A 15163-nucleotide genomic window follows, 5' to 3' on the forward strand; every position below is an offset into this window, starting at 1 on the left:
TGAGTCCGACACATTTTTCTTATAAATAACTGTATAAATTATTTTTTTATATTTACAGAAACTTGTTACAAAACAAATATACTATACAATCTTTTCTTTAAATATTAAGTAAATCTACCCTACTGTGTTTGTTCATGAATTACATAGCAGCCAACACACAAAAGTCCAGCTGATCAAATGATTTTTGAATATGTATACAAAAAAAGGAAAGAAATCAAAATATACACACTTGTACATAGGTTTATATGTAGAGGCTTCTTCCCCCAAAAGCAAACTTTTTATCTTCGATTCACATTCCAAATCTGTTGTTTAATCTTCACAAAGCTTTCATCGTCTGAAAACAGTGGAGTTACAATTTCAAGGTAAACAGTACAATTATCTGCCTAAAACATTGGTTGAAGTCACCGACTTTGTCACAAAAATATCTATCCCTCTCGCTTCTGAAAATCTCTAATATCAAAAGTAGTCATAAAAGAATACAAGGGACAGACAGGAAGCTTTTCTCATCAGTGTCAAGTGTTACTCCTCCGCCGTGCGTTTCATCGATCGGTTACCGCTCTACTTGAAGGGGAAAGGGGCGACGTATGAGATTCCTAGGCAGGTTTAAAACATTTCTAAACCTTTATAACATTCAAGTACTGTGGAGAAATGAATAGATGAAATAAAAAGCTCTGCCTCAACAACAGTCGATGAGAAACTAATTCAGGCACTTTCTCTTTTTTGTCAGCGTTAAATAAAAGCAAATGAATAAGTAATTCAAATTGTATATATAACGTATATACAGTGTGTCCAATTACATTTGGCAACAGTGGTGCACCTTTTGCACTGTACAACTGTTTTGTTCCCTCTTCCAGTTAGAAAAGTCCTACAAAATACATCAGCCAGCCAGAAATCTTTTGCACAGTTGAACGGGCTATTTTGACATTCTCTGACCTCTTGGATTGAGATGGGGAGGCATCATGAGGGGGAAAGCACTATTAACACCTACAAAAAAATAATCTATATGGTAGATTTCCCACTACCGTGGCAACAATCTGTCTGGGGGAACTCGGCATGTGACTGACAAGAAGCTGTTTGGATAGAGTGGCGTATTGCATTATCGGCTTGGCAGTGAACCACTTCTAATATTCTTAGAATGTTTCCATTTACTAAATAAATAATAATGATCTCAATTGTACCAAAAATTTTTACGAAAATGCCTGTGCAAAAATACATCTCCATATGTACAATTCTTTAACAAAATATGTATTCTGAAATCGGGATACTTCAATATTTGTATTCGGTTTCGTGTACGAAAAAGCCGAAGGAAAAAAATACACACGCGCACACACAAAAATAAAAACCCAGAAAAAAGAAAAAAAAATCATGCTCTACTTCTCAGCAACGAATGCTGACTGACATCAGTGGAGTTCAGGAATTTACAGGAGTTTTAAAGAGAAGGCCCAACTTACACAACAAAATCCAGCTCAGCATCTCTTCAGAACATCAATGAGCCAAAACAAAGGATCTATTGCCTTTTTAAGTCGACAGACCCACAATGAAATTAAGATTTAAATCAGAACGTCCAGCTATTAACCTCTTAAGGTGTGTGTGTTGGATCAATGCATGCTTAACGCAGTATAAGTTAGTGGTTATTTCATGAGATGGTGATGGCCAGACTACTGTATATGTGTCTCACAGTATTGAGTCATGAAGATGTCTACTCCATCGCTGAGATGATCGCGTGTCTAATGTTGGTTTACGGCTCAACATTAGCTAGCCATAAGCCCCTTTCTGAGATTAAAGCGGCAAAAAACAATACCATGCCTAAGGCATTGATACCAGGAAATGGCTCTCCTACAATCATTTGACCAAGACTGCAGATTTTAGTACATTAAGATTTCAGCACATGCTTCTTTAGTGCTACAATGGGTATTAGGAGGAGGTGAAACGTCACCTGCTGTCTCTCAGTTTGTTCCTGCTGTTGTTTTCGCATGTGCTAAAAGCTTTACTGAATCAAGCCCTTAATGTACCTAAAACTGAATATTTTCTGGAGCTTCAAGAGACAACTGTTGCTCAGAGATTCAGTAAAGACATGCTAGGCTACGAACAAACCTGAAATTATTGAAATGAATGGGGTGGAAAAAAAATCAAGTGCTTTAGTTAATGCAGGGTGTTAGAGTTCAAGTCAGGGTTGGATTTGTCTGTAAAAAAGAAGCCTAAAATAACTCCTTTAGCTGAAGTTCATAAAAATTCCCTTGAAATAAAATAAAATCTAAATTTAAACATTAGGTTGTTTTTCTTCTTCCAAAAACAATGGAAAAATGGTGTATGATAAATGGTATTTTGTTCTGTTTGCTATAGCCTGTAAACAAAAAATGTCTCGATTGCATAATCTTTTAAGTTTAGTTTGAAACTCCACTCATCTGTCACGTCTATCTGCAGTGAGCGCATCTCGATCTTATTCAGCCTTCCAGTGAGAGATCATGTTTTATGATTAACTTAAGTTGATTGTGTGTCTACTGTAGGGATGCTTCTCTCCTGTACACTTCCTCCAAGGCTGAGTAGGATTTCAGTTTCCAGTAGTCCACACATACCGAAGAACATCGGTAAAGGAGCTCGTCTTGTTCGTGTCGCCCATCCCTCCTATGCTTGGTAGTGTTGGTGAGGCTACGTACCAGCCCAAATCTGTACCTTCAGACCCCAGCGCAAGTGCTCAGGCTGGGTAGCTCTACGCAGCAGGCGTTGTACCCAATGGTGCATTGTATAGATTCATTATAACCTCCAACAGGAGAACTATATCTCTCTGGCTTTTTATCCTATCCCAGGAGAGTGCCCCTGCATGGCTTTGGGAGGAAATCCCCACGAAGGACATCAAATGGGCCACCCAGTGTGCGTTCCACCCTGAGGATTGTGGGAAGAGTAAGAGAAAAAGAAGGCCTCGTGCAGAGTGGCATGAGGGGGCTGAGGGAGCTCTGGGTCCAGCCTACTGCTCAGCACGCTCAGAGCCTCCACACCGGTGTCAGGGACGAGCCTTTGGCTGCGGGAAACACACACAAGTACGGAAATGCAATGTGTAGGAGGACAAGAGACAATATTACATTTTGAACTAAAACAGTGAAGCAACCGGATGATGATGTAAGCAAACTAACCTGATGTATGAGTGAATTGTTAGGGAGCCCTGGTGGTCCAGGTATAGAGCGAGCGTGCTTGCTGTGGATGTTGTTGATTGATGGAGACTTGGCCATTTTGGGCCTGCCGGGACCTTGTCCTCCTCCCCCTCCTGCTCCAGACGCTGTCAAAGTCATTACAAAATTTTAATAAGAAACAGCAATTTTTAATTATACAAATTAATTTTGGCGTATAATGTTTCTAGAACTTGAAGTCAATCCAGAAAAGTGAGTGAGAAAGACAAGTGATTAAAATGCATTAAAGCTCATGTTGCAAAAACTAAATGAAACACTTTGAAAGGGAACTTCTGTTAAATAAAATATATAATTGAATAGGCATTGAACTTTGAGTTTTATAATTTTACAGGTATTATTTATGCTCTAACAGCAACATTACACACTAACTAAAGTTTGAAAGATGGAATCGCGAAGAACGGGACCTTTAAGAAACAAACGGCTCAAAATAAATCTAGAAACTGGATTCATACTAAAATGACAATTAAACAGAGTCTAGATTGAAATTGAAATGAACCTGAAACTGCATCAAATATATAGTCATATAAAACTGAAACTGGATTAAACATACTAAAGTAAAATTAGGTGAAACCGATCTGGATCAAAATTAAACTAAGATTAAACGGGTTGATACTCATGTAAGACACTGAAAAAAGAAAGAAAAAAAACCATTAGAGTCTGGATTAAAACAACTGAAATGGAAAAAAATAATCAACAAAAACTGGATCAAAGAAAAACTCTTTTGAATCTGAAACAGTATTAACACTACAATCAACTAAAATAGTAACCGGATCAAAACTAAACTCACAAATCATATATCGGATTAAACCTAAACTGAAATGAAATGAGAACGAAATTAAAAAAAAGAAATTAAATAGATTCTGGATTAAACTGGATTGAAACTAAATTGACTTTTGGACTGAAACTAAACCAAAATGAAACAAATCAACAGAACTTATTTGAATATGAAACTCCATTATTAATAAAACCAAGTAAAATTGAAACGAAAAGCAAACGCAGACAAAACCAAAATGGCATTAAACCTATACTGAAATGAAACAGAAACAGAAACCACATTTAAACTAATAAGAAATGAAATACAAACTGAATTAAAAATAACGAGATGAAAACCCAAATCTAAAAACTTAAGCAAATAAAGATGGATTAATACTAAAATGACATTAGACAGAGTCTGATTTGGACAAACTAAACTGAAATTAAACAGAAAACTAATGAAGTGAAACTTAAACGAAACAGAAGCTAGATCAAAACTAAACTCAAATGAAGCTGGAATCTGGATCAAAACAGTAAATCTCTATTGATAAGATGTATGGACCTGTGCTGTTGAGGCTACTTGAGCCAGGTGAACCCTTCCTCCTTTTGGCTTCCAGACGTGCATCTGCGTGATGATCGCTGCTCTGGTGAACAAACGGCCCGAGGGAGAGGGTGGAGTCGCTGCTGTTCATCACCACACTCATGCGTTTAATGGACTCGGCAGGGCTGCCAGAAGGAGGGCCGCGTCCTGTCGACTCCTGCTTCAAGCTCAGAGAGTTGGCCCTGCCTGGGGTGCAGTTTACCCCCACACTGTACACCCCACTGTGGGATGTTGACGACGCTGATGACGATGAAGATGAGGGGGTGGAGGCGAGCGAGGAGTGGTAGGCACTGCCCAGGCTGCCCGCGTTTACTGCACAGTTCTTCTTAAAAGATGAGGAAGATTCCGTGGTGTAAGTGCTATGGGAGGTCAGCAGGGAGCTGTTTTTCCGCTTCTTGCCTGAACTCAGGCTACCGCTCGCACTTCCGCTGACGCTAACACTGCTATTATTACTACCCTTGACGATAGAGTTACTTAGGCTGGAGGATGGCTCCCGAGCCCTGAAGGACTTTGTACCAGATCGGGATTTGAGGGGTCGGTTAGAGCCCAACGAGGGTAGCGAGGACAAGTGGGCTGAAGGCATCTGGGGTGATGAGGCTGACACTTGTCTAGAAGCGCCACTGTAGGCGGGCTGCTCGGTTGCGGAGGCTTGCGGAGAACAGCGGGCATTTAGGGTGGTGCCGTATGACAGGACCGGCTTGCTATCATAAGGCGGCGGCGAAGACAGGCCAAGAAAGCCTGTGGAAATGGAGGAGGATGAGGAAGAATTGGAATTTGTGCTTGTCCGGTGAGAGGCTGTCGGTGTTGTTGCGGAGTTCTCCAATGCCAGAGGGATTTTCCTACAAATTAAATGAGAGAAATCGCAATTAGGACTGAGGTCATCAGAAAAACAGCTGCTTGTAGAAAGGGTCTCAACACACTCACTTCCACATTTGTGAGTTGACATGCTTGTCCAGCATGGTGGTGAGAACACACCGTACTTGATCCCAGCGCCGGTCAAATGTGTAACATCCTCTCCCGTACAAACGACTTCCGAACGTGCAGTACTGGTGAGAGACAAACATGAACAGTACAGTAACAGTGCATACAGAATGATCTCTTCTGGCATTCAGATGAAGGCTGACTCGACGTGAAAATTGTATTAAAAAGAATGGCTCTGGTAATATATTAAATTAAAGGTGTCATGAATTGACTTTAAAAAAATTATACTGTTGTCTGAGGTCAACTAATGACGTTTTGTGTGGTTTTAACATTCAAAAACATAACTAAAGTAATAGACATTTTTTTTTACAGTGGTTTTGAGGCTCTCTCCTGTACGCTGAGTTTGGATGGCGCACTGGAGACTTGGAAGTAAACGCCCACGGCTAGGATTGGAGAAGATTTGCATATTTAATGAGCTCCAGCTCCCCTGTTAGTTCAGTTCACATGAGGGAGGGATTGTTTTGAAAGCGGCAACCGGAATGATTCTCTCGATCAAAGGGCTTCATAAAACATCGTTTTACTCACACAAGTGTTTTGCACCATTCCTGTCGGATCCCATATAGAAGGCACAACATTGTGTTTTAATCTCAATATGTCTGCAAATTCAACATCGAGCTGAGACTTGTTTACAAACGATTCCTCAGTGAAATGAAGCGAACACGTGTACATGTCTTCCCTACGTGAGCTGGAACTTCACTAAAAATAAATGAGGTATCACACATTCCTAATATTATGATCTGAAGAAAGCTTATGCAGCGACTGTGTTCTTCCACAACCAGGAAAAGCGCAATATCTCGCTTTCTTCTTCAGTATGTTTATTGCTGCTGGCTAACGTGATCCGAACAGCTCCATGGGTCGGTGGGCGGAGCTACTGAATTACACGCGCTTGTTATTCTGGAGAGACGGTGTTTCGTCACTTGAGGACGTATAGATGCGTACACGATCGTTTTCTGGCCTGGTGTCTATAAAAGCTTTTCTTTGACTAACAATGAAGTTTTCAGCTCTGAAACTTACAGGATATTCTTATATTACCATGACCTTTTATATTTCAAAAGCTCAAGGGATAGTTGATTTCTCAATTCATCATCCCTTTAATTTAAACTCGTTTTAGAATAGCTTAGTGATTCAAAAGCAGATAATAAATGCAAGTTATTTTTAAGCAGTCACCTGAGTACGAGACATTTACCACTTAAAAAAAAAAAAAGTCCTCCTAACACTAAAAACCCAAGGTTTCTTGCACTTACAGCAGCTGGTCGTGGATGGTAACCCGAATAATGGCAGTCCAGTTTCTCCGTGGCTTCCTCCCTCTCCTCATTCTCTCCCTCGTCGCTGGAGAGGCGGCTGCTCTCAGTACCAACAGGGGCTGGGTGAGAGTGGTGGGCCTGGTCGTGGGCCACGGCTGGGTCTCCTCCACTGTGAGAGTTACTGTTGTTCAGTCTGATGATAAAGAAGAGAACATTTAATTTTGTCTTGGTTGTCTCACTCCACAAAAACAACTGGAGATCTATAAAAAGGACTTTAAACTACCACAATTTGGCTAATCAATAAAAAAGGAAGCTGATTTAGAGGAAACATTGGGGCAGGAGGAAGCAACTCACCGTGGAAGCCCAGAATTATGAGGTTTGGGTTTGCTGAGGGGCAAAGGCTTGGTGGCATCAGCAGTGCCATTGCCATGGGAGACCGTGTGAGGGTCTTGTGGAAGGCGGGAAGGGGGAGGGTGAGGGTCCCTGAGAGGGGGTGCTTGGTGTGAGGGATCCAACCTGAAGTGCAACTCCTTGTCACGTGCTTTGCTCTTGTGCTCAGCGAGCAGCGTGTCAAAGCGTTGCCGCCGCCCGAGCACCGCCCTCCTCTGGCTTATGGAATGTGTCTGTGGAGACACGGGGGTGATATTTAACGGTTTAGTCAAGCAAATAAATGATTGGTTCACTTACTCATTAAGGATGTCCTATAGATGCACTATACTGCAATAAATTTGTGACCATATTGATATTGGATCATTCTGGTTATGGAGATATTCAGAAATAAAATCAAGATACTATGACCTTTTTATCTGATATTTTATTTATGCTTTGTTGCTATATTATATTAGCCTAGAAATCTAGAGGCACCCTAGCGGCAGCAAATCTAATCTACCTGCAAGTGTCGTCTAGCAACTCTCAATACCCTTCTGAGCTGTATTTGCCTAACTCTTGCCGGGCCAATCACATCGTGTATAGAGTCGGCGGGCGGGGCCATAATGACGACGGCTGAGTTGCGTTTGTGTGCTTCTAGTAAACACAGAAACTGGCGAACGGCGGTCTTTCGAATCAGCTTCGACCGCGACTCTGGAAGACTTGGAGTTAAGCTTTTCTCTGAGAAAAGAACGGCACTGAAGTCATTCTTAAAAAGGGAAGATGTGTTCTGAGTTTTGCCGACCGGATACAGTGAATGTTTAATCTATCACAAGCTCTGTTTCACCTTCATTGCTCTGGTTGGTGTACCGCTATCCTATCGCGTGCAGAGGGAGTTTGAAAGACAACCGTTTATCCCGCCCCTCGGATTGAGCCGTGTCAATGGTGAGTTTCCAGACCAAACATCTTGATGTGGGTCTGGCTTGTCAGGCTAATATTATATGATATTCAAAATAAAATACAACATAATATCTGGCTTTATTATTGATACTATATTATATCCGGGCTATATTTAAAAATAAGATAATCTATTGTAAAATGTTATTATTTTTGTCAGGTTTAAAGTCACACATGAAACTTTTGTGAAAATGATTATTGGCCATAACATAAAATTAATAGCTGCCTATTTGTATGGGCGAAAATTTCCATAGTGCATCCCTAATTTCAACTCGAAACATAATTTCTAAGTGTAAGAGGCATACCTTGCATGTTAAGGATCTTGTGCATGGCTTATGTGCTGTCATATCCATAACCCCACAATGGATATCTGGATTAAACTCTCGCTCTAAAAGAAACAGAACACATATGGGTCAAGAAAAGGGTTGTACTTTTTTTTCAATACAATTTGGTAAAATTTTCTACAACAAATAACTTAAATATACAGTAGCAGCAGAGAGTATTAACATTTACCTTGTCTCTTGTACAAGGGTCTTCTGTTACTGGCACTGCTGCTGTCCGTTTTCTTGTCTTGGGACGAGAGGTGGCCCTTTCCATTGGGGATCTGACCAGGGGCCAGCTGTGGAGCCTTTGGTATGGAGGGGAAGTTAAGGCCTGACTTGAGGGGAGAGGTGTTTACAGTATTGGAGGAAGAGGAAGAGGAGGTGGAAGAAGAGGCGGGCACGTGGGGGAGTTTGGCTGAAGATTCCTTCAGATGGACCTTATCTACTTTGACAGCAGGAATTGGGCTGGGAGAAAATAAAAACAGATTTATATTGTACCAAAGGTGGATGTGTTTCAGATTACATCTTTTGTGTTATGTAAGAATGGGCTGCTTATCTTAACAAATGTATCCATTAAATTCACTTACGCTCCATCAAAACACACATACACACCTCTCTTCTTGCAGCACCCTATAGGGGAAGTGAGGCTTCCGGTGAGGCAGCTTCTCTTTGGTTGATTTGTAGATTTTATTGGGGACGCTGCTGTTTGTGCTGGAGGTGCGTGCCAGTGTGCTTCCACTGACGGCTCCACCCCCAACGCTGCTCTTATTTCGAGAGATTGCAAATGCAGGAGAGGCATAGCTGGATGGGGGCTTGATGCTGGAGCTGTGTCTTCTCTCTGAGGGGTGAGACATTTAAAAAAGATTTTACCCTTCTAATGCTCAACACATTGAAGGCAAAAAGTAAATGAACACGTCCAGTAGGCTAATGGTAAATTTCAGAGTCCAGTATTATTGACATTCAGTGGCATTTTCATGTTTAATGTAGGTGAGTTGTACAGATTTTACGATTTATAATATAGCTATGTATCAAAAACTAAAAATAGCTTTATTTTAAAGTAATTTGTTATGAAAATGTTTGTTTTTCCTCACTTAACAATATTGCATATCTTTTGTGTATTCTATCTTAGTGTAACAAAAATTAACTTTGTCTATTTCAGTAAAAAACTTGAAGAAAATAAACGAGACAAGCAAGAGAGACAGCTTGTTTGACAGCTTTGGACCAACAACAAAAAAAATCTCTGTCTAGCTTTGCACTTTGTCCATGACAACCATTTTAATAGGTAGTTGACCTAACCTGTAGTTAATCTAAGTAGATTAATACTTAGACACACATACAGACGCTCTCCTCTTCTAAATAAATCCATTTGCTCTCAGTTGTAATTATAACACACAAATGTGCAAGAGCATTTAGTCAAAGGAATGAACTGCTGTGCTGCACTAACAAACGTCTCCGGTACTTCCCTGTCAAAAACACACAGTCCTGCTGCTCTGGCCCAGCGTTTGTCACAAAGCCCTCCAGCAAACCAGGGGCAAGCACACACACGTTTGTTTCACTATATTAGTGAGGACATTGCATAGACTTTCATTGATATTATATGAGGTTAATTATATTTTCTATCCCCTAACCCAATCCCTATCCCTAAACCTACCCATCCCAAAAACATGTGCAAAACAATAGATTTAAATAAAAACATGTTTGGCCTGATTTAAAAGCCTTTTTAACTAGTGAGGACCAGTCAAATGTCCTCACTAGTCAGCTGTCATAATATTTTACTATATAAGTGAGGACATTTGTGCCCTCACAAGTTTAGCTAAACAAGGCATGCGCATACACACACAATTCTGATGTCTCACCAGTGTTTATCTGTGCTGAATCTGATAAAACTACAGCAAAGGCTGTAATTAATAAGTATATAAATAAATAAAAGGACACCAGGAATAAATCCTTGACTTATTTCTCACAGAGGCTCGTGGCTTCTTGCCGGGTTGCTGGCACTGCTCCGTGAAAGTGAGCCAACAGCAATTTTAGTAACCAAAGGCCCAATCGACAAAGCCCCAATTACACCACAACAGCTCGCAATATAATGTTGCCCCATGTTGAAAAGCAATCTGGGACTGTTGTACGGAAACTGTACACCAAATACTGCCACCTGACAGATGAACACAGGGAACTACTGACATAAAATCAAGAGCCTTGTGGAAAAGAAGGATGATCAGCGGGGACAAAGGCAAGGAGCGGAAATGTTGCCTTTTACTTATATTTATATATGAATGTATATATATTATATAAAAATGCATTAGAAAAAAATGGCGGAAACAATCTAATCAAGTGCTCTGATAGTGTTTGAGGGGTCCCCCCCCCCCCATTTTGCAAAACAGCTTGCTATAACAGCACGTTTGAATGCAGCAATCATCGGCAAATTTCAAATACATAAGAGCTGGTAACAACCGTCAATCAAGCACAGCATCGAGAAAGGGAGTGAAATATTGGTTCATGTAAATAATTACATGAAACAATATTTCATGTTGGACATCAAATTTAGCTTTTAAATGAACCATAGTCAAATATAGAATGCAGCTAATGATAATTACAATCATGTTATATGAACAATGATTTTAATGACTACTGCAACCTTTAAGGCTCGTTATTAAGACTCAAGCATCAATGGTGTGAGGACCATCTAGGTATTGCTTGTTTTTATAGTTTAGCATTTCTCTATAATTTCTCTGTAACATAGAACAAGTTTAGCAATGTTACATATAATACTCTTTTTCCAGACAGCATCCTCAACCCCCACGGTAAATATTTAAAGGAACGTTTTTAGAAATAGGGCTTATTCAACTTCTTTCCTACATTTAGATATGTGGGCAAATGCATTTTTGTCTCGGTGCATGCATTGTTTTAGTTTGGCAAGGTCGCCGCTAGCTTAGCTTAGCATAATGAATGGAATCCTATGTTGCCAGCTAGCATGTCCCGAGTAAAAGTTAACCAACCCCCCCCCCCCCCCCACCCCCACCTAATTACTGCTTGTGGCCTGCATATTCACAACAAGCACAAATAGTGATGCAGATTAAGACTAGGCGATTTCCTAGACAGATATTGACTTGGGACTATATTATGGGGAAGCACACAGCATCGCTATTTGTACTCGTTGTGAATACGCAGGCCGCAAGCAGTAATTAGGTGGGGGTTTTTTTGGTTAACTTTTACTCGGGACATGCTAGCTGGCAACATAGGATTCCATTCATCATGCTAAGCTAAGCTAGCGACCTTTCCAAACTAAAACAATGCATGCACTGAGACAAAAATGCATTTGCCCATATCTAAATGTAGGAAAGAAGTTGAATAAGCCCTATTTCTAAAACCGGTGGAGTGTTCCTTTAAAGGGGTCAAGAACTGAGTTGTATTGTTTTGTGATGTTTCTTGGGGTGCACTTATAATGTTAGAATATTTTTTACATAAAAAATGTTCAGAATTTAGAAATAAACCCTGATTTTAGCCCTCTGCTCTGAACGCTCTGTTTTAAGGGGCATGTCCGCTGTGACACTTCAGTGTAAACGCCCACTGCTGTGATTGGCTGAAGTCTTTCAGCACATTTTTTTATTTTTTAGCACATTTTTATTATTACAGCTCTCATGGTTAACTAATTGTAAAAAGTGTCTTATTAGAGTTAGATATATGACATTACATTTAGATCTATGGCATTATATTTAGCTCTATGGCATTATATCTAGATCGTTGTCATTATATTATGATCGATCGATCGTACGTAACAGATGAACATTATAGCCGATCACAGACACATGTTCAGCGCATGAAAGCAGGATCTCGTCATTGCAACTCAGCTTCTGTACACTAACCAATGCTTTCATTTCCTCTAACAGTGCAAACGTGATATAGTTAAGAGATTTGTTGAATAAAACGGGAGTCACTGATAGACTCTGTTTGACTGACAGCTCCAATGCGCACTGCTCCAATGCAAGGGAGCTTTTTTTGATCGCTTTCTTTATAGAATTTAATCACCGTTAAATAACTATTATCCTACTAAGAGAAAAAAACACAAGTTGACATTTAGTCATTGGTTTGATTTTCTGAAACAGACAAGGAACATCTGACTGTACATGATTCGCATTTCAGCTCAGGCATTAGAATGAACACATTTACTTACATGTTGCATTACTGTCGAGCCCAGGCACTGCACAATATTTTGTAATCCTCAATGGCATGTTTATTGCTTGGTAGCTTGATCTGGTTTAACACTAGGCATATGTTACATGTGCAAATTACATGCGTCATACTGGGCCTTGTGTCAATAAAAGCTTTTATTGGACTAAAAAGGATGTTTTCAGTTCTGAAATGTACAATATTTTTTAACCTCTTATATGTCAAAAGCTCAAGGAAAATTTGACTTCTCAACTTAATTTCCCAATTCATGACCCCACAATTAATATCATAAACATGCAACTACACACAGAAAAATAGGTTGTCAAAATTGTACCTTTAGCTTGTCGCTGGGGCAGTACCCTTAAAAGGACATCTTTGTACCTGTTTTACTCCTAAAAGGTGCATATTAGTACCTTTGAGTACAAATGCATATTCATAAGGTAGTACTATGAACCTTTTTGTGATAAAAATGGTACAACGTTGTTCTTTTAAGGGTTCTGCCCCAGCTACAAGCTGTTGTACCCCTAAAGGTACAATTTTGACACCCTATTTTTCTGTGTGTACAGTGTAATAGAAAAATGTTTTTAAATAATTTCAAAGACTTTATGTTTGTCATTGCTTAAAGGAAAGCAATATTGAATATCCAGTCAGCTAATCAGCTAGGGTCCACTGTGACTGCCAAACCCTACAGTATCCACATATGCATAATGCGGATACTGTGCTTGAAACTAAACTTTAAAAATTAGAACATCCCTGACATCCTAGCCTAGGCTGTCTATAAAAGCTTGATTTTTATGTGAAGGACTTTCCATTTCTATACGCATAACACATCGAACCTTAAAGCAGAAGGGTTACAGCAGCAGAAGACCACACCGGATGCAACTCCGGTTAGCTAAGAACAGGAAACTAAGGCTACAACTTGCATGGGCTTTTCTCAAGTTATATGGATTTTACTGTTGACGTTTGCCATTATCCAGGATTTTTAGGTTCTTGGAAGCGCATACTGGAGTGGCTGTCATAGCATCAAGTCTGTAAGCTCAAACATGCTCAGGAGAAAGCTTATTTCACTTAAACAGGAATAGATTGCATCTTTTTAAAGGTGAAAGTCTGGTCCAGGCATTGCTGCTTTCTTACAAGAGCACCTAATTGAACCAGGGAAATTAATAATACAAATTATAAATGGAAATGTTTTATTTACAACTTAATAAAAAATAAATTCTAAATTGTCTAAATTGTTTTTGTGTGTTGACATTCTCACTAGGATCAATCCTTTAACATCGTTTTTAAAATGTATTTGCATTTCCGATTGCAGATTTATATGTAGTTTGCAATACATATTCCTTCATACCGCAGCTTGTTTCAGCTCATTATGATTTATTAATCCTCATCTCGGATAAGCACTTGCCAGAACTAGATTCTTCCCTACACTATTAGTCAAGCACTTGAGCATTTAAAAGTTTCATGGTCTGTGTAGTTAATCTGCTCATTAATCTTTCAGTCTCTAGAAGAAAAGAGTCCCAGTGTTCATAAAAAACCCTCACCGCTAGAGTGAGTGATTGTGTAATGATCTCTTTAAAAAAATGCAGGAACTGGCTCAGTCCAAGCGCAATAAACAGATCAAACTTTAGAATATTTTGAACATCAATGTAGTCCTGAAAAACTCTGATATTCTGGAAGCTGAACAGAGCGTCAAGTGCACTGATGTCGACATGCTTTGGCTCTCTCAAGAGTGCTGCAGCTTTCACAATCTGCACAAATTCGAGTCCTGTGACATGTTTTTGGATTCAGTTATGGCTACGGGAAATCTTCCAATCAAATAACAGTTTTTATTTTGGGGTTTAATAGCCTGTGAACATGTGCAATATGTCATGAATGGTTCATGAATGTTTGTGTACACTATGCAGACAGTTTAACAAAACTGCTTAAGTGTAACTAGAATATTCACATATAAGGAAGATGATAAAAACAAAAAACATGAAAAAATGATATGTATATCTACACAATTTTAAAAGTAAAATTAAATAATGTTTTTTGTGGTTTACATGTTCAGATTTCATTAACAAAATGTGATTATTCTGACCAATTTTGGAATTATGTTTGTGACAACTGTGGCAGTGATACTGCTAAGAAGTTCTGGCTAAAATATCTAAAATATAATAAAACACTGAAATAAAAAAAAGGATATGCTGCCAGCATATTACTTGAACCGGTCTTGCATTTCATTGGATGTTATATGCCCTGCAGACTACTTAAAGCAAACCAATTCAGACGCATGTTGGTGTATGATGCAATAATGTGTGGTTTCTTCACTTTGAAACACACAACATATGCAGACTACATTTTTAGTAAATAAAAAAGCAGTTTGGATTTCACATTAGACAGCATTTACATTTCATTTTATTCTGCTGCCCTACTTTACAGCATGCTTAAAGGGATAAGAAAATTCTGTCATCATTTACTCCCTCATGTTGTTCCAAAACTGTATGATTTTCTTTGTTCTGCTGAACACAAAAGATGATATTTTGAAGAATGTTTGTAACCAAGCAGATAGAGCAACCAATGACTACCATGGTAGGGGAAGACATA

The 15163-nt window shown here is 39.3% G+C and overlaps 1 protein-coding gene across 2 annotated transcripts in view; it reads right to left on the minus strand.

Moving 5' to 3' along the window:
- Positions 1 to 19: 19 nt before the first annotated feature.
- Positions 20 to 15163, minus strand: part of LOC137057996 (ataxin-7) — a 50118-nt gene continuing 34974 nt past the window's right edge. For both annotated transcript variants that reach the window (XM_067431124.1, XM_067431125.1), the window contains 9 exons: positions 9023 to 9248; positions 8601 to 8875; positions 8393 to 8475; positions 7119 to 7387; positions 6765 to 6957; positions 5464 to 5585; positions 4501 to 5378; positions 3132 to 3274; positions 20 to 3019 (listed from right to left, as the gene is read on the minus strand). In XM_067431124.1, the coding sequence (XP_067287225.1) occupies positions 3002 to 3019; positions 3132 to 3274; positions 4501 to 5378; positions 5464 to 5585; positions 6765 to 6957; positions 7119 to 7387; positions 8393 to 8475; positions 8601 to 8875; positions 9023 to 9248 (2207 nt within the window). In that variant the 3' untranslated portion in view covers positions 20 to 3001. The remainder of the gene's footprint in view (positions 3020 to 3131; positions 3275 to 4500; positions 5379 to 5463; positions 5586 to 6764; positions 6958 to 7118; positions 7388 to 8392; positions 8476 to 8600; positions 8876 to 9022; positions 9249 to 15163) is intronic.

This window comes from Pseudorasbora parva, chromosome 22 (assembly GCF_024679245.1).
Source record: "Pseudorasbora parva isolate DD20220531a chromosome 22, ASM2467924v1, whole genome shotgun sequence".
In the NCBI taxonomy this organism is placed as follows: Eukaryota; Metazoa; Chordata; class Actinopteri; order Cypriniformes; family Gobionidae; genus Pseudorasbora; species Pseudorasbora parva.